Source organism: Clytia hemisphaerica, unplaced genomic scaffold (genome assembly GCF_902728285.1).
Source record: "Clytia hemisphaerica strain Z4C2 unplaced genomic scaffold, Clytia hemisphaerica genome assembly, whole genome shotgun sequence".
Classification (NCBI taxonomy): domain Eukaryota; kingdom Metazoa; phylum Cnidaria; class Hydrozoa; order Leptothecata; family Clytiidae; genus Clytia; species Clytia hemisphaerica.
Genome location: NW_027104297.1, coordinates 1,712,715 through 1,734,134, shown reverse-complemented (window position 1 = coordinate 1,734,134; position 21,420 = coordinate 1,712,715). Strand labels below are relative to the sequence as shown.

The following is a 21,420-nucleotide window of genomic DNA, read 5'->3' as shown; positions in this document are numbered from 1 at the left end:
TTGGCAAGTCTAGTTCACTTTGCAATAACATATCAATTGAGAAATTTAGCTAAAAACAGCCTCACTCAAAGAATCATCGAGACTTACTAAAACTCTAATGTTGCGACAGTTGGGATACAGAATAATAGCGAGTGATCAATAACAAAACATACATTTTACAAAAGGGGTTAGAGAACCCTCCTTCATGGAGAGCTTTCAGATTTTGAGCTCTGATGCAGTGCACTTCCAATGAACCTTTGACTGGGTTGGCCTTCTTGCCCAATTCTTCGTTTGGAGAGAAGCCTGGTGCTTTGAACCAAATATTGGCAACAAGATCACCACAGAACTCCACTTGGTCACGTTTGATTGTCTGTAAAAAAAAGAGTCACGTGAATCATAATGCTTGGTTGTCTCACTATGACTAAGGAAGACTAAGGAAAAGAACCGAGGATTCGAGGGTTGAGCCCCTGACCGGGTCATACCAAAGACTTCGTACTTAGTCCAAAATGTTATTCCATGCCTCTCTGTTTGATGCTCAGCAATCAAGAACAGAACCAAGGGTAAGTGGAGCAACTCAGGGAGAAAGAGTTGTGTTCTTCCCTACCGTAAGGTAGATAGCTTACGGGTAGCCTCCGAATGCGGTGGCAAAACTTAATATGTGACAGCTCAATCATAAAATTAATACTACAGAAGATATTTCACAGCTTCCAAAATAAGGCGAAACTAAATTACGTGCAAAGATTCTTCTTCCAGAAAGTGAATAGGTAAAGACTTGTAACCGAAGGTCATTGAAGCAAAGAGGAGGATAGAAATTCAACCTTACCCTTCCTTTTAATGTGTACCATTGAGGTGTTGGATCATCGAAGGAGAAGCCAGATTCCAAATATTCATCAATACTGATCAAAGCTTCTCCTAGACATTTGTTCTTCTGAGTGAAACTGCTATGCCAGACACTGGCAGCTACTGTGCGTGATATCAATTGGTCGTATTCAAGCTTGAACTAAAAGGAAAATTGGTGAAGCATTAGATTGAGGTAGACTCTTGCTGGTGGCTCTTTGAATGAAAAGGAAAAAGTTGCAGTTGGTGTAATATTCCATTTAAAAAAAAACTCTTTGAGAAAGAGTTCCAGACTGACAGTCTCGTAATGGAGATCTCATCTCGGAGAAATTGCAAAAAGTTGCGCTTGTTAGCACATCAATACTAGTTGTTTTATATCTAAAATATCGCTAAGTTTCTTTTGCAGTAGTGGAAGCACTACTTGACTGACACTCATCAAACGAAGCGAAATAAACTATTTCAATAATTCGATCCACGGGTAAACAATACTTACAGAACTCGACTGGCACTTCATCAAACGAAGCGAAATAAACTATTTCAATAATTCGATCCACGGGTAAACAATACTTACAGAACTTGACTGACACTCATCAAACGAAGCGAAATAAACTATTTCAATAATTCGATCCACGGATGAATAATACTTACAGAACTTGACTGACACTCATCAAACGAAGCGAAATAAACTATTTCAATAATTCGATCCACGGATGAATAATACTTACAGAAAGGATTTCATCGAAGTCAGGATTAAGTGTCTTCTTTTTCACTTTCGTTTTCCTTTTTGCACTTCTCTTCGTTTCTGGTCGTAAATAAATCTTCACATATCTTGAAAGATAAAAAGTTCGTTTTTAATCATCGTAAGGCGCAAGAAGCGAGATAGTCTAGACTGTGGCAATAATATTCATAGATGCAGGGTCCTAGACCCTGAATCCTGGATACATTATCAACATCATTAGCACTTTTTAGATCTTATCGGAGTTTTTGATTTTTCTAAAAAAGCGATGCATTGTGAGATTTGTCTCTCAGGAATTCCTTGAGGGAATTCTATTGAATTACCCCCGAAAAAATCCCACAATGCATCACTGTTTTAGAAAAATAAAAAACTATTGAATAGGTCTATTGAATAAAACCAACGAAATTGAAAGTAGACACGGTCAGGTTTTATTTGAAGCTAAATCGAGAAACCATTCAGTAAACAAAAAGTATCACCCCAACAAATAGTAAACAAAACACGCAGGATCTGAAGGGGTATTAGGGCGTATCTCAACGGCATTCTAAGTGGCAATTTCCTCGAAGGTAATATTCCCGAGTGGTAAAAATTCTGAGAAATATAGCGAATAAAAATTGGCTTAAACTTATTTAAAGATTTCATGACCAAAGCTCATACGTACGGGTCAGTAGAATTATCAATGCTGTCACCGATGATCAGATCTTTGGCTTTATGGACTTGTACTTCAAATAACTTCTCTTTGGGAACATATCGGAATCCCAGTAACAATTCACCAGCAACTTGGACCGTCTCTGCAATGTCTTCTTCATCGCTGTAATCGCTACCTATGCTGTCCTACAAATATAAGGGAACAAGAAAGCTCACTAAAAATGTCTTAAAACGCTCAATCTCTTTAGGTTTTGGGAAAACAGAAAAAATAGAAAAATTTCACATTCTCAATTTTAAATATTGTTTCTTCTAAGTAGATTTCGAACTTAAAACTAATTGATGATTGAACTCGCAATTTACGACTTACAGCATCTCCAATATCAGCATGTTGGTTAAACTCAGCAACCAATTCGTCCAAATACTCTTCTTCCTGACCTGGTGGTGGTGTGGATGCCTTCTGGTCAGCAATTTTATCGTCTGTCGAGTCTGCAGGGATGATGTTCACTGAATAAACAAAAAAAGATGACAATATTTTCATTGGAAGAATTGATGCCACAAAATGATCAAACATAATGGTTAGTTGTCGTGAAAACACATTTCGATTAAAAGTCTTTGATTTGTTGATTCAATGAAAGCTACAAAACAAGATTTCCGAATATACAACTAACATTGTATTTGATCATTTTGTGAGCCACTACGGCAACCAATATTTTCAGGGGCAATTTATATGGTATGAAATTGGCTTACAAGCAAATGGATGGTATCAAAAATCTTATTAAGCCTAAAGCTGTTTGTTGTGACAATAAAAATGGAGTCTTAGATAGATGAATCCACGAGAATCGATCGAAGCCAGAACAAGTTTCATATTAATTAGTGGTACATAAAAAATAATGACAAATGACGAGATCAGTAGTAAGTCAGTCAATAAATGGTTAGAATGTATGTGCGTGTTGTGAGTAGGATTAGGAGCATGTGTAAGTTGTGTGCGTAAAGTGTTTGGTTATCTACAACTCATGCTATGTTTTATCTTACTATCTTAACCTGTGTACTGACTGTTCAAGAATCTTATAAAAAAGTGTGTGTGCGTCGAAATAAAATGCAGAATTGAAAAATTAGGTTCACAAATACTTTCTTTAGTAAAAACCATGACCGATGAATTTGATATATATTTCATTATTCATTAGTTTTTTGACAATATGTTATTAGCTCCACTCAGCAAAGCATAATGATTGACAGGTCAGGATAGGTAGATAGGTGGCTCACCCTCAAGATCTGTTTCATTGTCACTTTCAATTGAAGAAACTGATTCTCTGTCGCTGTGTTCTTCACTTTTAACTTTGCTTCTTTTTTCTTTGTATTTTTGTTTGGACATGGATTTAATAAATGTTTCCAGGTCATTGTTGTCCAAGGTTTCTGTGTCATCAAGCTCCTTCTGCTCAGATGGTTTACTCATTTTTGAGAAATCAAATTTCAGCAAATGAATGGATTCATTATTGATTTCATTTTTGTCTTCAGAATTGCTCACATCTTTTGAGAGAGGTTTTTGGAGAACATTTTCTTCTTCAAGATTTTCCATAGTGTGACCACTTTTGTCAAGTGTGGGTGGAAAGTGGAGACTTCCTCTTCAAAAAGAGTCTTTTTCGTGTAGGAACAACTGAAAACAAAAATGATATCTTGATTAATGCTCTGTTAAAATTATTGGGAAGGATATTTAGTTATAGATCATGGAGTACTGGTAAACGATTGCCAATTTGATAATAATAATTTTAGATATTCTTAGCGGATATTAAAATTTAATTAGACTATTGTCAACGTTTTTCAACTTTGGACTTCTACAGTCAGTCACATAAACTATAAAGCATTTTCCAAGAACTTCTGTGATAATAGATGAGAAAACACAATCAGGACTATAACAAAATGTACCTTGCATTATCTCAACATCACTATCAGATTCTGCAGAGGATGGGTCAGCACTTGTACCACTGTCTGAATGTTCTTCTGTTTTCAATTTGCTGAACTTGATATTTTTTGATCTCACAAATGTTTTACGTAGATCCTTCAAGTCTAGATCATTATGAGCAACAAATCCATATCCTTAGTTTCGGTTGACTTCTGCATTGAGATGAAATCAATATCAACCGACAAGTCCATGTCACTTTCACCAGACTCATTGTCGATGACCTTATTCCTTGGTTTGAAAGATTTATCTTCGACATATTCTTCATCAAGGGCCAAAGAAATATCGCTTTGCGTGGATATTGAAGTTTCGTTAGCAAACATTGCCATTTCCTCATCTCCGGAATCAAGTTTCTCCTCTTGATCTCCTGCCGAGTTTAAATGAAATAATACTGTTTTAACTCAACTACTGCTGTAAGTAATGTTTGATCTTCAAATAATAATTGATTTACTTTTTGACTATGGACTAAATTAGAAGCTATGAACTGACTTATGAACTAAATCAAAAATATATGTGTGTATAAAAAACATTTAAGGAAATATAATTTCTTTAAAACAACGGCTCTGTCTCGATCTATACTCAAGTTATTGATTAGTTTTTTCATCAACATGTAATTAGCTCCATTCAGCAAAGCATAATGATTGACAGGTCAGGATAGGTAGATAGGTGGCTCACCCTCAAGATCTGTTTCATTGTCACTTTCAATTGAAGAAACTGATTCTCTGTCGCTGTGTTCTTCACTTTTAACTTTGCTTCTTTTTTCTTTGTATTTTTGTTTGGACATGGATTTATATAAATGTTTCCAGGTCATTGTTGTCCAAGGTTTCTGTGTCATCAAGCTCCTTCTGCTCAGATGGTTTACTCATTTTTGAGAAATCAAATTTTCAGCAAATGAATGGATTCATTATTGATTTCATTTTTGTCTTCAGAATTGCTCACATCTTTTGAGAGAGGTTTTTGGAGAACATTTTCTTCTTCAAGATTTTCCATAGTGTGACCACTTTTGTCAAGTGTGTGGTGGAAAGTGGAGACTTCCTCTTCAAAAGAGTCTTTTCGTGTAGGAACAACTGAAAACAAAAATGATATCTTGATTAATGCTCTGTTAAAATTATTGGGAAGGATATTTAGTTATAGATCATGGAGTACTGGTAAACGATTGCCAATTTGATAATAATAATTTTAGATATTCTTAGCGGATTAAAATTAAATTAGACTATTGTCAACGTTTTTCAACTTTGGACTTCTACAGTCAGTCACATAAACTATAAAGCATTTTCCAAGAACTTCTGTGATAATAGATGAGAAAAAACACAATCAGGACTATAACAAAATGTACCTTGCATTATCTCAACATCACTATCAGATTCTGCAGAGGATGGGTCAGCACTTGTACCACTGTCTGAATGTTCTTCTGTTTTCAATTTGCTGAACTTGATATTTTTTGATCTCACAAATGTTTTACGTAGATCCTTCAAGTCTAGATCATTATGAGCAACAAATCCATATTCCTTAGTTTCGGTTGACTTCTGCATTGAGATGAAATCAATATCAACCGACAAGTCCATGTCACTTTCACCAGACTCATTGTCGATGACCTTATTCCTTGGTTTGAAAGATTTATCTTCGACATATTCTTCATCAAGGGCCAAAGAAATATCGCTTTGCGTGGATATTGAAGTTTCGTTAGCAAACATTGCCATTTCCTCATCTCCGGAATCAAGTTTCTCCTCTTGATCTCCTGCCGAGTTTAAATGAAATAATACTGTTTTAACTCAACTACTGCTGTAAGTAATGTTTGATCTTCAAATAATAATTGATTTACTTTTTGACTATGGACTAAATTAGAAGCTATGAACTGACTTATGAACTAAATCAAAAATATATGTGTGTATAAAAACATTTAAGGAAATATAATTTCTTTAAAACAACGGCTCTGTCTCGATCTATACTCAAGTTATTGATTAGTTTTTCATCAACATGTAATTAGCTCCATTCAGCAAAGCATAATGATTGACAGGTCAGGATAGGTAGTTAGGTGGCTCACCCTCAAGATCTGTTTCATTGTCACTTTCAATTGAAGAAACTGATTCTCTGTCGCTGTGTTCTTCACTTTTAACTTTGCTTCTTTTTTCTTTGTATTTTTGTTTGGACATGGATTTAATAAATGTTTCCAGGTCATTGTTGTCCAAGGTTTCTGTGTCATCAAGCTCCTTCTGCTCAGATGGTTTACTCATTTTTGAGAAATCAAATTTCAGCAAATGAATGGATTCATTATTGATTTCATTTTTGTCTTCAGAATTGCTCACATCTTTTGAGAGAGGTTTTTGGAGAACATTTTCTTCTTCAAGATTTTCCATAGTGTGACCACTTTTGTCAAGTGTGTGGTGGAAAGTGGAGACTTCCTCTTCAAAAGAGTCTTTTCGTGTAGGAACAACTGAAAACAAAAATGATATCTTGATTAATGCTCTGTTAAAATTATTGGGAAGGATATTTAGTTATAGATCATGGAGTACTGGTAAACGATTGCCAATTTGATAATAATAATTTTAGATATTCTTAGCGGATTAAAATTAAATTAGACTATTGTCAACGTTTTTCAACTTTGGACTTCTACAGTCAGTCACATAAACTATAAAGCATTTTCCAAGAACTTCTGTGATAATAGATGAGAAAACACAATCAGGACTATAACAAAATGTACCTTGCATTATCTCAACATCACTATCAGATTCTGCAGAGGATGGGTCAGCACTTGTACCACTGTCTGAATGTTCTTCTGTTTTCAATTTGCTGAACTTGATATTTTTTGATCTCACAAATGTTTTACGTAGATCCTTCAAGTCTAGATCATTATGAGCAACAAATCCATATTCCTTAGTTTCGGTTGACTTCTGCATTGAGATGAAATCAATATCAACCGACAAGTCCATGTCACTTTCACCAGACTCATTGTCGATGACCTTATTCCTTGGTTTGAAAGATTTATCTTCGACATATTCTTCATCAAGGGCCAAAGAAATATCGCTTTGCGTGGATATTGAAGTTTCGTTAGCAAACATTGCCATTTCCTCATCTCCGGAATCAAGTTTCTCCTCTTGATCTCCTGCCGAGTTTAAATGAAATAATACTGTTTTAACTCAACTACTGCTGTAAGTAATGTTTGATCTTCAAATAATAATTGATTTACTTTTTGACTATGGACTAAATTAGAAGCTATGAACTGACTTATGAACTAAATCAAAAATATATGTGTGTATAAAAACATTTAAGGAAATATAATTTCTTTAAAACAACGGCTCTGTCTCGATCTATACTCAAGTTATTGATTAGTTTTTCATCAACATGTAATTAGCTCCATTCAGCAAAGCATAATGATTGACAGGTCAGGATAGGTAGTTAGGTGGCTCACCCTCAAGATCTGTTTCATTGTCACTTTCAATTGAAGAAGAAACTGATTCTCTGTCGCTGTGTTCTTCACTTTTAACTTTGCTTCTTTTTTCTTTGTATTTTTGTTTGGACATGGATTTAATAAATGTTTCCAGGTCATTGTTGTCCAAGGTTTCTGTGTCATAAAGCTCCTTCTGTTCAGATGGTTTACTCATTTTTGAGAAATCAAATTTCAGCAAATGAATGGATTCATTATTGATTTCATTTTTGTCTTCAGAATTGCTCACACCTTTTGAGAAAGGCTTTTGGAGAACATTTTCTTCTTCAAAATTTTCCATAGTGTGACCACTTTTGTCAAGTGTGTGGTGGAAAGTGGTGACTTCCTCTTCGAAAGAGTCTTTTCGTGTAGGGACAACTGAAAACAAAATAACATCTTCATTAATGCTCTGTTAAAATTATTGGGAAGAATATTCAGTTATAGATCATGGAGTACTGGTAAACGTTTGCCAATTTAATAATAATAATTTTAGATATTCTTAGCGGATTAAAATTAAATTAGACTATTGTCAACGTTTTTCAACTTTGGACCTCTACAGTCAGTCACATAAACTATAAAGCATTTTCCAAGAACTTCTGTGATAATAGACGAGAAAACACGATCAGGACTATAACAAAATGTACCTTGCATTATCTCAACATCACTATCAGATTCTGCAGAGGATGGGTCATCACTTGTACCACTATCTGAATGTTCTTCTGTTTTCAATTTGCTGAACTTGATAGTTTTTGATTTCACGAATGTTTTACGCAGATCCTTCAAATCTAGATCATTATGAGCAACAAATCCATATTCCTTAGTGTCGGTTGATTTCTGCATTGAGATGAAATCAATATCAATCGACAAGTCCATGTCACTTTCACCAGACTCATTGTCGATGACCTTATTCCTTGGTTTGAAAGATTTATCTTCGACGTTTTCTTCATCAAGGGCCAAAGAAATATCGCCTTGTGTGGATATTGAAGTTTCGTTAGCAAACATTGCCATTTCCTCATCTCCGGAATCAAGTTTCTCCTCTTGATCTCCTGCGGAGTTTAAATGAAACAATACTGTTTTAACTCAACTATTGCTGTAAGTAATGTTTGATCTTCAAATTATAATTCATTTACTTTTTGACTATGGACTAAATTAGAAGCTTTGAACTGACTTATAAACTAAATCCAAAATATGTGTGTGTATAAAAACATTTAAGTAAATATAATTTCTTAAAACAAGGGCTCTGTCTCGGTCTATACTCAAGTTAATCATTAGTTTTTCATCAATATGTAATTAGCTCCATTCAGCAAAGCATAATGATTGACAGGTCAGGATAGGTAGGTAGGTGGCTCACCCTCAAGATCTGTTTCATTGTCACTTTCAATTGAAGAAACTGATTCTCTGTCGCTGTGTTCTTCACTCTTAACTTTGCTTCTTTTTTCTTTGTATTTTTGTTTGGACATGGACTGAATAAATGTTTCAAGGTCATTGTTGTCCAAGGTTTCTGTGTCGTCAAGCTCCTTCTGTTCAGATGGTTTACTCATTTTTGAGAAATCAAATTTCAGCAAATGAATGTTTTCTTCATCATTTCCAGTTATATCTTGAGAATTTCTCACACCTTTTGAAATAGATTTCGGGAGAACATTTTCTTCTTCAAGATTTTCCATAGTGTGATCACTCTTATTAAGTGTGTGGTGGAAAATGGAGACCTCCTCTTCGAAAGAATCTTTTCGTGTAGGGACAACTGAAAACAAAATAATATCTCAATTAATGCCCTGTTAAAATTATTGGGAAGAATATCAGATATCATGGAGTACTTCTTTACTTTGTGCCACGTAGACCAGATAAAACTTTTCCTGATTGATTATAATTATTTCAAACATTCTTAGCAGGATTAAATTGTATACCAAATATTTCAACCATGATCTATATAGTACTTTGCAAGAACGTCTGTATGACAGACGAGAAAATATAATCAATACAAAAAATGTACCTTGCATTATCTCAACATCACTATCAGATTCTGCAGAGGATGAGTCATCACTTGTACCACTGTCTGAACGTTCTTCTGTTTTCAATTTGCTAAACTTGATATTTTTTGATCTCACAAATGTTTTACGTAGATCCTTCAAGTCTAGATCATTATGAGCAACAAATCCATATTCCTTAGTGTCGGTTGATTTCTGCATTGAGATGAAATCAATATCAACCGACAAGTCCATGTCACTTTCACTAGACTCATTATCAATAACCTTATTCCTTGGTTTGAAAGATTTATCTTCGACATATTCTTCATCAAGGGCCAAAGAAATATCGCCTTGTGTGGATATTGAAGTTTCGTTAGCAAACATTGCCATTTCCTCATCTCCGGAATCAAGTTTCTCCACAACCTCTTGTTCATCAACAGATGTCCTATCTCCTGGTGTTTGTATAATATCTTCATTTTCAACATCGCTGCCAGTTGTTTCTTGATCTCCTACTGAGTTTAAATGAAACAATACTGTTTTAACTGAACTCCCAGTCTCAAAACTGGCTAAACTGAAAAAAAGTGTCATGTATAGATGAATGGTGCATGCTAATCGTTAAATCAGTCAAACGTTAGTAAACTACATCTAATAAGTGATTAATAGCATAATAAGAGAAGAAAATAGCAAGCTCTAAGTTGCACTATCTACTGAACTCCACCTTTCCCAGTATCATCCTCAATAATGATTGTCGGCAGTTCTGATTTTTCAATATTCATGTTGATGGTCTTTTCAACCACGATGTCAGTGTTCTCAGAAACAGCAGTAGTAGATTTGGATTCAGCCAAAGTTGATGGTGTTGATGATTCTATCTTGTCATCTATTTCTTTATCATCGATAAGCTCAAATGGGTTCAATTCAGTTTTCTCCTCAATAATTTCACTGACATCCTGGTCGATGTTAACTGTTTCTGGTTTCAGCTCAAATGTAGCAATAGTCTCCTCAGATCTGTCAGATACATTAGCAACTGTTGTGGATTCTATATCTGACAAAAAGTAACAATTTATGTTTACACACAAAACATCAAAACACTTTCACTAATGACAGGTTACAAACTTTAGAAGAAAAGAACACACACATAAAAAGTGCAAGTTAGTTTGAGAATTAGACAAAAAGACACTTGACCATTGATAAACAGGGTGAGAAAGTTCTATTTGAGGACCCAGTTAATCACCTTTTAGGCTATCATCTTGTGTTTCTTCTTTGATTGAGAGCTCATCTGCAACAGGTATTTCTGGCTCAACTTGTTCTGTCTCATAGGTCAACTCTTCGCCATTTTCATCATCTTCGTTTGAAATCTCATTATTTTGTTCTAATTGAGATTCTTCTTCATCAGATGATGAGTCGTCGTCACCAGGGTTGTAATAAATGGAAGCTTGAGATGGCTTCTCAGTTTCTTCCTCCTGAATTGCTTCTTGTTCGTCTTCTGGTTTTTCATCCTCAACAAGGTGCACTTCAATCTCTTCACTTTGCAACTTTATTTCAACATTGTCCAGTTCAGCAGTATCCTGCTTCATTAGTTCCTCGTGAGTAACTTCCAGAGAAGAAGGTCGAGAATTGTGATTAACTATACTAAGGAGTGTATTTCTTTCGTCTTCTGTCAAGCCTTGGCTTGGTTTTGGAGGGGGTGTTTGATCTGAAGTGCTATATGTGTGTGCGTCTACAGTCGATGATGATCTATTTAGGTGGGGTGATGTGCTAGGTTCACTACTGGCTACTACAAATTGTCCTCCGTTGGAGGTAGAGGAAGGCTCAGTAGAATCGTTACCTTCTTTTACATTCATAGTGCCTGATGAGGAAGGGCTAACGACTAAATAAGTATTGTCTTCATCTTCTTCAGCTATCGTGTCTTGAAAATGAAAAAGAGAAGAGAAATGGATGGAGGAGACGGTCAGTGTTACAAGCTGTATTTCATTTAAATAGACCAGAAATTATTTTTTTCATTAATGTCCAAACAAAAATTTAAAAAGTGAACAACTTGCACACATTTATAGTCCATGTTATCATAACTTTCTACATGCATGGAACACGTAGATACAACATTCCCGTGCTAAATTAGATTAAAACATTGATTTTGCCTGAGAAAGTGTTCTGGGGAAAAGAGATTACATACAAGTCAAATATTTACCTTTATGAAGAACTTCACTCCAGTCGGGGTCTTTGTATATAACAGTGTCAGATCTTTTGACTAAAGAAAAGAAATTACAACAAATGAATTTTTCCAAAACAGAGACTATTACATTTTATGCTTATCATAAAATGATTTTGTAAAACTTTATTAAGCTGCATGAAAAATGAGTTAAATAAAGTAGTTCAGAAAACAGTGTTGCTCCAGAAGTTTCTCTTTGTTGACAGTATCAACTAGTAGCATTTATAGACTTAAAGATAAAACCTTAGAATATTGAACCACCAATAATGAAAATACCTTTTGAGAAAACCTTTTTCATCAAAAAACTTCCATAAGCTTTTTTCTTCTTTTTCTTCTTGACAATTTCAGGATCACTTTCTGTATTTGTGGTCTGATAAAACCATGCCCCTGATTCTGCTCTTATTTCCCTTTAGAATGAAAGAGTAAAATAAAAGATTAAATTGGGCAGAGACTCAAGGTACTAAAATGATCACCACAAAACTATTGTAACATGTATTTACAGTATTGTGTATTTTAAAGCATAAGTATATTCGGTCTTGAATAATCTTTGTTGAAATAAATGTTTTATTTTACCTAATTTTTCCACAAACAGTACAGATCCAACTTGGTATTGTATTGTCCTCTGAAGGGATGCCTGTTTCCACTCGGCAGTCCTTGCAAACTGTTTTGGAACAGCTGACACATAGTGCACCAGAGTTGAGCACTAAACCAAGAGGTGAACGACACCGGCGACAGATGCGACCGCATGTTGCTTCGTCTTCCTCTGGTACTCCTTTCTCCTCAAGTTGCTGTAGCTCATCTTGCAAATGTCTAAAATATGTAAAAGATGCATGCTGATAGTGTTAGAATAATTTTAAGGTTGCAAAGTGCATTGTAATATAATCTTAATAGTTTATTTTGGAGAGTGAACTTCGAATGCCAGGGCTAATGTATACTTTTATACTTGATATCTCATGATCCTAAGTTGAATAAGGTTTTGATCATTTCATTATAAGGCCATCTAAATGTAATCAAACAATAGGTCATTAAAAACCCTTCTTTTGACAACAATCAATTAATAAATTAATGTTAATGTACCGGGTGACCTTCGAAAAGTGAATTTTGACTTTAAAAGCTCATAAGCAGAGAACAAGTTTGTCAAATTTAAAAAGTGATAGCTCAAATTTTAAGTTTGGATATCTATATTCTAAATATCAAAACTCCAAGCACTTTGGCACATTTGTTCGGCCTCAAGACGTCGGGAAACGTCTGAACTTTTTCGTGGGTCACCCGATACATTAACATTAATTTATTAATTGATTGTTGTCAAAAGAAGCCAGTACATTGTTCTTTGTAAATATTTAAAACGAACTCTAGTTTTTTAAATTTTATTTTCAACTGATGATCGTCTCCACGGCGTGAAACTATTAGTATTGAAATAAAACACAAAACTTCATTCAGTAATATATATGCTTCCAATTCCGATTGGTCAAGCACTCTTCTGATGAATGAGAGTTCAACTCAACTAGAAGTTACATTAAAATTAACAAATTGGAAAATTTTGAGCAAATTATATGACCATAAAAAGGTAATAAAATTGAATTTAAAATGATGTGTTTAAAAGAGGTGCCAAAAAAGCTTAAAAATAATTTTAACATTATTGTTATAGGCCAGGAACTCAAGGAAAATTCTTCAACACAGTTTTGAGGGTAAAGGACATTGTATATATATATATTGCATTGCAGTGTATTTAAAACAACAATAAATGCCTCTTAGAGCCTATTGACTAAGTTCTTGAGTTTTCAAAGCTACTTATAGTTTTTTTGGTGGAAAAATCTGATAACTTGACCTTGGTAGTTGGTGAAAAACTGTCTCTAAACTGTAATAAGAAAAAAGTGTGAAATTTGTAAAGGTGAAGCTGCAGGAATAGTTATATCACACCAAGGTATCAAAGCTAACACTATAACAGTTTTCAATTTTAAAATGTTTTATGATTGTTTAAAGATAATGAATGTACAAAATAAACAGATTCTTTTAAGTTTTAAAACTTGTTTTCTTATCAGTCCTTTGAAATTTCTCTGTGATTTAAGAATTTGAAGGTCTTTATAGTAATATAATGTTAAGAATTTGTCTAATATATTTTGACTTATAGTTTAAATCTCTTAATCCGTTTTACATTAACAGATGACCTATAAAAGAGAAAAATATCATCTTCTAAAAAGTTATTGACCACAAATTAGATAAGAGAAATTCCTGTTCATGAATGTTGCAAGCATGACTGATCATGCTTTGTTTGTCTTAAGAAGGTCCTTTAAAGTGTCTTTAAAAAATCAGATACTTGGAAGATTGTTAAAGTAAACAAAATGAGATCAATTTAACAAACAGAAAATAAATACTATCACAAGCCAATTTAATTGGCAGTGATTTGCAAAAAAAAAAACATTTCCTAAAGCTACAGGAAGGGAACAATCTCATCAATTACCTGCTTCTTTTTACTATTAATGATATTGAATGATATCAATCAAAATAGGAATTGTTTCTGAAAGTAGTTTTCCTCTTATCAAAGTTCAAGCTGTTTAGTGAATCAAAATAACAAATTTTCTTATTATTTACAGCTATTTTGTTGTTGTTTATCTCTAAAATGAAATGACATGATAGTGTTGCACTTCAAACACGCGAACAACATATCTAAAATTTTACAGAGAAGAATCGAGCTGTAGAAAAAAATAAAATGAAAGAAAAACTTTGAAAACAGAAATGCTCATTTCTACAAGTATATAAATAAAGCAAAAATAGAATTTGAAAATATTAAACAATGGGCCTTTAAAAAAAAATCCAATATAGGGGGGTGGATGACAAGAATTTTCAGACAAAAATCCAATCAAATTTTCAAAATACTACAGAAATTCCACACCATTTTTTATTTGAACCCTGAGTTTCAATTACTTTTGTATTGGAAATCCAGGAATTTTAAAAAAACATTTCACCTCGGAATTCTGCTGTAAAGGACTTTAACAAGAAGAGCCCCATGAGTGCAATTTGGATGCCCTAATAAAAACAACAACACTTTAAAGTGCAATTTATACGTTCAAACTGTGGAAAGGTTTAAGGCCGTTATTTTAGAAAGCTTAGTTCTAGTTATTTGTAATGCTGCTGAGCCAAAAAGGTATATATTTGCTATTATTATTATTATTATTAGAATAGTCTTTTTTCATAATTTTGTGATTTAAAAATCCTTTTATTACCCCATCCATTAGGGATATTTCCTACTATTTGATACACTTAGAGATAAAAATCCACTTGGAAATCAAATGTAAACGTGACAACTGCATTGTACCATAGCTACATTTCACTTGCATCCTGGTGGATGATATCGTCTGCCAACCACCATGCTATTCATTTTGCTATGTAAGCATATAAATAAGGAACCATAGCATGGATCTCCAGGCTATTTTAACTGGTCTGCACAATTGCCAAACGATGACAGTGCTCTTTTTTGGCAAGTTGATGTTTGTATAAAGAAGACCCTATCAATGCACCTGACTGTCCAGTGTTTTATGTCAGGTACCGAAAAGTATTAGGTATTTAAAATTACACACCAGACAAAACTTTCCTGTCTCCTATATTTTCTTTAGCGCATTTAGTGCATAGACCTTTTTGCCTTTCCATCCGCTATCTTGAATTGTATGCAAAAATTATGGTGGCCGAATTGCTGTGGTGTAATTCCCCTAGAAAGTATGCAAAACATATGCAAAAAGAAAGTATTAATATAAAACTTACATGCATATTTTTGACATTATATTGAAGTGTAATCTTGTAGAAGAAAGATTAAATTTGCTTCTCTTAAAAACTAAAAATAATTATATTCCCTCGAATCTCTTAGAACAACCACTTCAAAAAACCATAATGTTTAACATACCTTATTGGAACTAATTTTCGCGGTCGAAAAAAATATTCAAAAAATTGCATTTCCCAGGTTTTAATTTTTACGATTTTTTCAATTCTGGAATTTTCCCAGGATTTAGTTTTCGCGGTTTTGCCTTTTTTTGGACAAATCTCTTTCATTTTCCTAGGGATCTTTCAAATTTTTCGATAAATTTGAAACCCGCAAAAATTAGTTCCAATAAGGTAAACTCAAGCTAAAAATTCACCATCAAAGGTAAAAAAGCAATCCTTACTGTATTAGGCTGACATGACAGTAAATTATTCTCCTGGGAATAAAGCCACCAAATGATCAAATCAAAACATTAATGTGTTTGTCAGTTTGCGTGTTTTGAAATTTTGATGTGTCTACTCCGTCTTCGTGGAATTTTTTAATGGAAGGAAACAGAATATGCTTTGTCTTTAAAAACAAATTTCTAAAAGGCTTTTGTTGTTCTGTAAATATTTTTGGATTAAGAAATTCTATCTTTTATTGTTCTAATAATTATGATATTTCTTTATAAGATGCATTTTTGTCTTTTTAATCTTTGTGTAAAGTTGCAAATGTTTTGCATATTTTCCAACTAAATCCAACCACGGCTTTTTTGTTCCTGTAATTTTGCATACAATTCAAGATGGTGGAAAAGGTCTGTTATTCATGATATGCACCACTGCAATGTCTTCTGACATTACGTCACGGAACCAATAGCTGATTGGTTGGAAGTGACGTAAAAGCAGCCAATACGTCACTTTCAACCAATCAGCTATTGGGTGGAATGGAAGACATTGCAATGGTGCATATGCATGAATACAGTAGTGTGTAAAAAAACCCCGGTCTGGAAGCCTTTTGTTTCTTTTCCATTGTTTCTTACTTCAACTTGCGTTGAGAAATTGGTTTGTTTTGCTCGTTTTGTGATCATGTGATCAAATCTTAAACCAATCCGAAGAGGAGTACTTGGTAACGTGATCAGGTATAAAGGAAAAAGCTAACAAAAAGTTAAAACAATAAGCTTCTAGCAGACCAGTGTTTTTTATACGGACTATGATTATCCAGGCGGTGTCAACCAAACCCTATCGAACCAATTTTCGTTATCGAACCATCGAACTTTATCGAACAAAATCGAATGATAGCTGTTCGATTACCGAACCCGATCGAACAGCTATCGAACTTTACGAAAATTTCTTGATAAGTTCGATTTAGTTTGATGAGTTTTCTTTGTTCGATTGATGTTCGATGAGTTCGATTTAAGTTCGATGTGATTCGATGGTTGTGTTGGATTGATTCTACTTTTCTTTACCTTTCAGAAAATAAATTACGAGGTTGTTTATTCAAAACACAGGCACCGAATGCTTCTATGGCCCGCGAGAATGGCCCGTGGGCGGCCGCCAATATGCCCTCGGAATATAAATAAAAAATTGGGCGGCAAGGTATAAATCGATTTAATTGAACCAATCGAACTTCATGGATCTTAATCGAACTGATCGAAGCTCAATCATATTCATCGAACTGCGATCGAACTATAATCGTATAATCGAACAGTCATCGAACTTTACGAAAGTTTTCCCGGTTCGATAGGTGTTCGATTGCGTTCGGTAATCGAACAGCTATCGTTCGATAGGGTTCGATTAAGTTTGATAAGTTCGATAATCAAACAGTTCGATTGACACCACCTGGGATTATACTATATATACAGTTTTGATTCTTTCTTCTTCTTTACAGCTATACTGATAGTGTTTAAGATTTATAAGAGGGCTGGTATATATACAGTCAAATTCTTACAATATAATTAAGACTTAGGTACTTTAGTCACATTAATCAGTTTAGAAGTTTGAGAGTGAGTTTTAAAAGTAACCCCATATCAACAAACAAAATTCTCTTACTCGATTCTACTTTTCTCTTGTCGAAGAACATCTTCATCTCGGGCAACAACTTCTAGGATGAGGCGCCTCTCTTGATCTGTGAACTCATCTTTATTGATCTCAATGACAGGTTCAAAAGAATCATCCATCTTTCTTCCTCAAACAGTTCAAAAGTATTTTCTACTCTCATCAACTTATCAACATTTTTAATGTGTTGTTTTGTTTTCGTTTTCACACTGAGAAGTGTTTTCTCAGACAATCTTTCAATTTGCCATACTTCTTGTCTAAAAATAAAATTCAAATTGGTTTTCTTACATAAGCAGGACCCCAAAAATTGACCAAAAACCACAGAAACATGGAGGAAATTTGTACACCTTTTTTCTTCTCAAAAAGTCCAGTCACGACTTCTTTCTGGTTGGGCTGCTTGAAGTTTGTTATGACGGTACACCTTATCACCACGGGTCGTGTGTCAGAACGACGACCCGCTGTTCTTTTCTCAGGAATATTTATAGCCTTTGCTCCATTAACATTGTTTAATTTTGCAAGCAAAATCCAAGACGAGGCGATTCGACAGCGTCCAAAGGCTGTCAATCTAGATCGAAAGCGAAAGTACAATCTTAAATTCCGAGAAAAAGGGGCGTGGTAACCAGCGCGATCGCTTAACGGGGCAGAATATTAAGGGAAGAAGACGTTTTGACGGGAATTAAATTTGGTAGAAATGGCCAAAAAAAGTTTTATTAGAGCATGAAGGTAATAAAGATACAGATGGAGAGAAAGCGTCTCGGTAATGACCTAAATGGTCGTTGAAATCTTTTATAAATCTATTCAAAGCGGCTTTTCTTTGATGTACCATTTTAGATTATTCATTGAAAACAGATTACAATACAGGGTGTCCCTAATAAAAGTATCGAGTTTGAACATTGTATTCACAAAATTGAATTTTAAGCTCTCCCTCTTTTTTCTTTGTCATTACGTAACAATAAAAACATACTCTGCCTGTTTACAAATGCAACGAAATTATCATCATGAGAAAAACGCAACAATTAAAACTATTTGTAAAGAATCGTCGTATGTAAAACTATGAAAATAATAAAAATGGAATGTATGGAACAATAAAAAAGTAAAACAAGGCAGCGGTAGAAATGCTAAAAAACATCAATCACAAAGAATTAATTTTGATTTTTAAAGACGTACATTTATGCAACAGGGGAATAGTAAAAAGGGCTATTGATTAATTTATACGTTGTAACTACCTTTTGTAATGAGCCTATGTGATGGAGAACGTTCTTATATTTTAGCGATAACACACACAAACTTTTTTACTCAATCGCATGTTCAAACTCGATACTTTTATTAGGGACACCCTGTATATAGTCATTTTTCATGTCTTGATTATTCAATTCCGAATAAAAGACATTCAGGAAAAAAAAAGAGAAACACCTGGGTAATCTAGTTAAAAAAACCGAAAGTAAATGGCAGACAAAGTAATGAGCCAAGGCAAAACGAGATTAGCGTACCACTATGAAGTCGATAATGTCTTTTCATTCATCTTAATATTCCCACGAGTATACCCAAAATTAATCATCTTATTCCCAAAGCAACCAAACAGCTGTTTGTTTCCGATGATAAATCAGAATAGAAAATAAGGCATTGACACTCCATCTATCTATATTACCTTCATGATTAGAGCTGTCTGTTAATCTTTCTTGAAGATTTTTCTTCTATAATTCAAAAATTTACAAATACATTATTATAATATCCAATTCTAAAAAATAAGCAATTTCATAAAAAATAGGAAAAATATTCATCGTTTTGCGCGAGTTTTCGAAATGAGTTTCATAGCCACGTGCTTCTCCGCTCCATGTTCGCATGGAGTTATGAAATCGAGTCTAAAATTTTATTCGTATCAATTCAAAGCATTCACCACGTCGAGCAAATCATATTTATGTAAATCAACATAATCAATAAAGTAAATGCAAAGAAGTGGCTGTATTTGATTCATCTGTTCTATGAGTTTTGTATGCTTATGAACATGTTCAACTCCTGTCAACGGTTTGAAAAATCCTCCCAAGTTTATAATAATTGGCGAGATGGTGCATCAAAAATGCGAAAATAAACATTTGAGGTTGTGTTAGAGAGAGATTATGAATCCTCTCTTTGGAACTGAATGTTGGAGTAGTTTGCCATTGTTGCCACAACAACGGAAAGAATCATTCGAAAAGCGTCTGTCTCTGTTTCTGTGGATCAACAGGTAGCATGGGTTGTTGTGTTTTACTGTCAGTGTATAACGTCACCTGATACAGAAGTAGAAAATAAATATGAAATCTTTTCCATCATTGCTGATTTGTTTTCATAACCTATAGGGCTACATACACTACACAATATATTGTCGGGCAATATATTGACGATAAATAGCTCAGTGCCGGCAATATATTGAAAAGAAGTTCGCAATACATTGTCAGCTCCATTGGCAATATTCTAACAATATAGGGAGATTGTTTTGTTTTTGCATCCAAAACAAAAGAATGACTATGGGTTCTCGTGAAGTTCAAACATCTGTTCGTTCAAAAAGTAAAAATCAAGAAGTTTTTCACTAAATATTTGACGAATTTGCAGTTCAGAGCGCTCAAATATGCATCAAAAGAAGAAGATTGTCACGCTGCTTCTCCTGGTATATTTTTTGTCACGCAGATCGGAAAATTCGCCCAACAGATCGAGATTTGTTGCTTCGAAAAATAACAACAAACATAGATTCTGTGCACCGATCCGCTTGTATGCCAACCATATTGCTTCGTTCCAGCTTAACATCTCAGGTACCGATATCCTTTTGTCAGGCGATATTGAATTCAATCCTGGGCCATCTCTATGTACTTTGTGTGCCAAAACAGTACGCAAAAACAGTAAACTTGTGACCTACTGTCGCTGCCAACAAAAGACCCATCTTCGATGCGTCGACCCGAAGCGCAATTCGACAATCACTGGTTGGATGTGTTCCCAATGCCTACCATCTGTATTACCATTCTGCAACTTACGAGATCTTTCGCTTATTGATCAAGAGATCCAACAAGAACAATTCCAAGATCTACAATTCGAAAAACTCAATCAAAATAGACATTTGTTTAGCATCGCTCACATCAATACACAGTCCATGGTATCCACGTTCGATGAATTTGTGCTCTTTGTTAATAAATACAAATTCGATGCGGTAACACTCGCCGAAACCTGGCTAAAAGACAATCCTTTCTTACTTGATTATGTTAAAATTGAAGGTTACAAACTTTATTATCATAACCGAGACAACAGGCGTGGTGGTGGTGTCGGCATATACATCAAAGATGAAATCAAGCACAAAATACGCAAAGATATCACCAACATCAACCCAGCCCTCGAACATCTAATGGGTTGAAATTGAAGGAAAAAACAAACATTCTAAACTACTCCTCAATGTTACGTATCAACCGAACTTCACGAACCAAGAAAAAGCGGATTGGCTTGAAAGCTTCGACAGAATCGTTGGAACAGCTATTCTTGATTGGACGGGAAACGTGGTAATAACGGGTGATTTTAATATCGATCTATTATCGAACTCTCAAATAAAAGATTCATATCTCGAAACCCTTCGTTCGTTCGACCTCACCCAGCATGTCAAATCTCCATCACGTAAAGGAGTGTCGCTCATTGACCACATTTCGACCAACTCGTCATGCAAAGTCAAATTCTGCGAAGTTCTACCAACACCAGAAATCAGTGATCATGATGCCGTGTTTGCCTGCTTGAATACTCGTGTCGCCCGATTCGACCCACGGTACAAAGTAATACGTGACATGAGAAACTTCAACTTACCTACATACGTAGCTGATGCTTCCACCCTACCGTTCAATCTCGTTTATGCAACCGATTGTACAGATGATA

General features: G+C 34.5%; 2 protein-coding genes across 2 annotated transcripts in view; both read right to left on the bottom strand.

The window, feature by feature from the left end:
* LOC136817355 (uncharacterized) overlaps positions 1–17,857 on the bottom strand; it is a 39,116-nt gene extending 21,259 nt beyond the window's left edge. Inside the window, exons 1-14 of the mRNA XM_067073696.1 lie at positions 17,530–17,857; positions 12,322–12,558; positions 12,025–12,155; positions 11,728–11,787; positions 11,368–11,448; positions 10,774–11,133; positions 10,261–10,584; positions 9,569–10,054; positions 8,930–9,319; positions 2,565–2,701; positions 2,211–2,383; positions 1,542–1,644; positions 803–979; positions 153–349 (exon numbers count right to left, since the gene is read on the bottom strand). Of these exons, the coding sequence (XP_066929797.1) occupies positions 153–349; positions 803–979; positions 1,542–1,644; positions 2,211–2,383; positions 2,565–2,701; positions 8,930–9,319; positions 9,569–10,054; positions 10,261–10,584; positions 10,774–11,133; positions 11,368–11,448; positions 11,728–11,787; positions 12,025–12,155; positions 12,322–12,558; positions 17,530–17,657 (2,984 nt within the window). The 5' untranslated portion in view covers positions 17,658–17,857. The remainder of the gene's footprint in view (positions 1–152; positions 350–802; positions 980–1,541; positions 1,645–2,210; positions 2,384–2,564; positions 2,702–8,929; positions 9,320–9,568; positions 10,055–10,260; positions 10,585–10,773; positions 11,134–11,367; positions 11,449–11,727; positions 11,788–12,024; positions 12,156–12,321; positions 12,559–17,529) is intronic.
* A 1,341-nt stretch (positions 17,858–19,198) lies between these two features.
* LOC136817354 (vacuolar protein sorting-associated protein 11 homolog) overlaps positions 19,199–21,420 on the bottom strand; it is a 34,616-nt gene continuing 32,394 nt past the window's right edge. Inside the window, exon 37 of the mRNA XM_067073695.1 lies at positions 19,199–19,802. Within this exon, the coding sequence (XP_066929796.1) occupies positions 19,719–19,802 (84 nt within the window). The 3' untranslated portion in view covers positions 19,199–19,718. The remainder of the gene's footprint in view (positions 19,803–21,420) is intronic.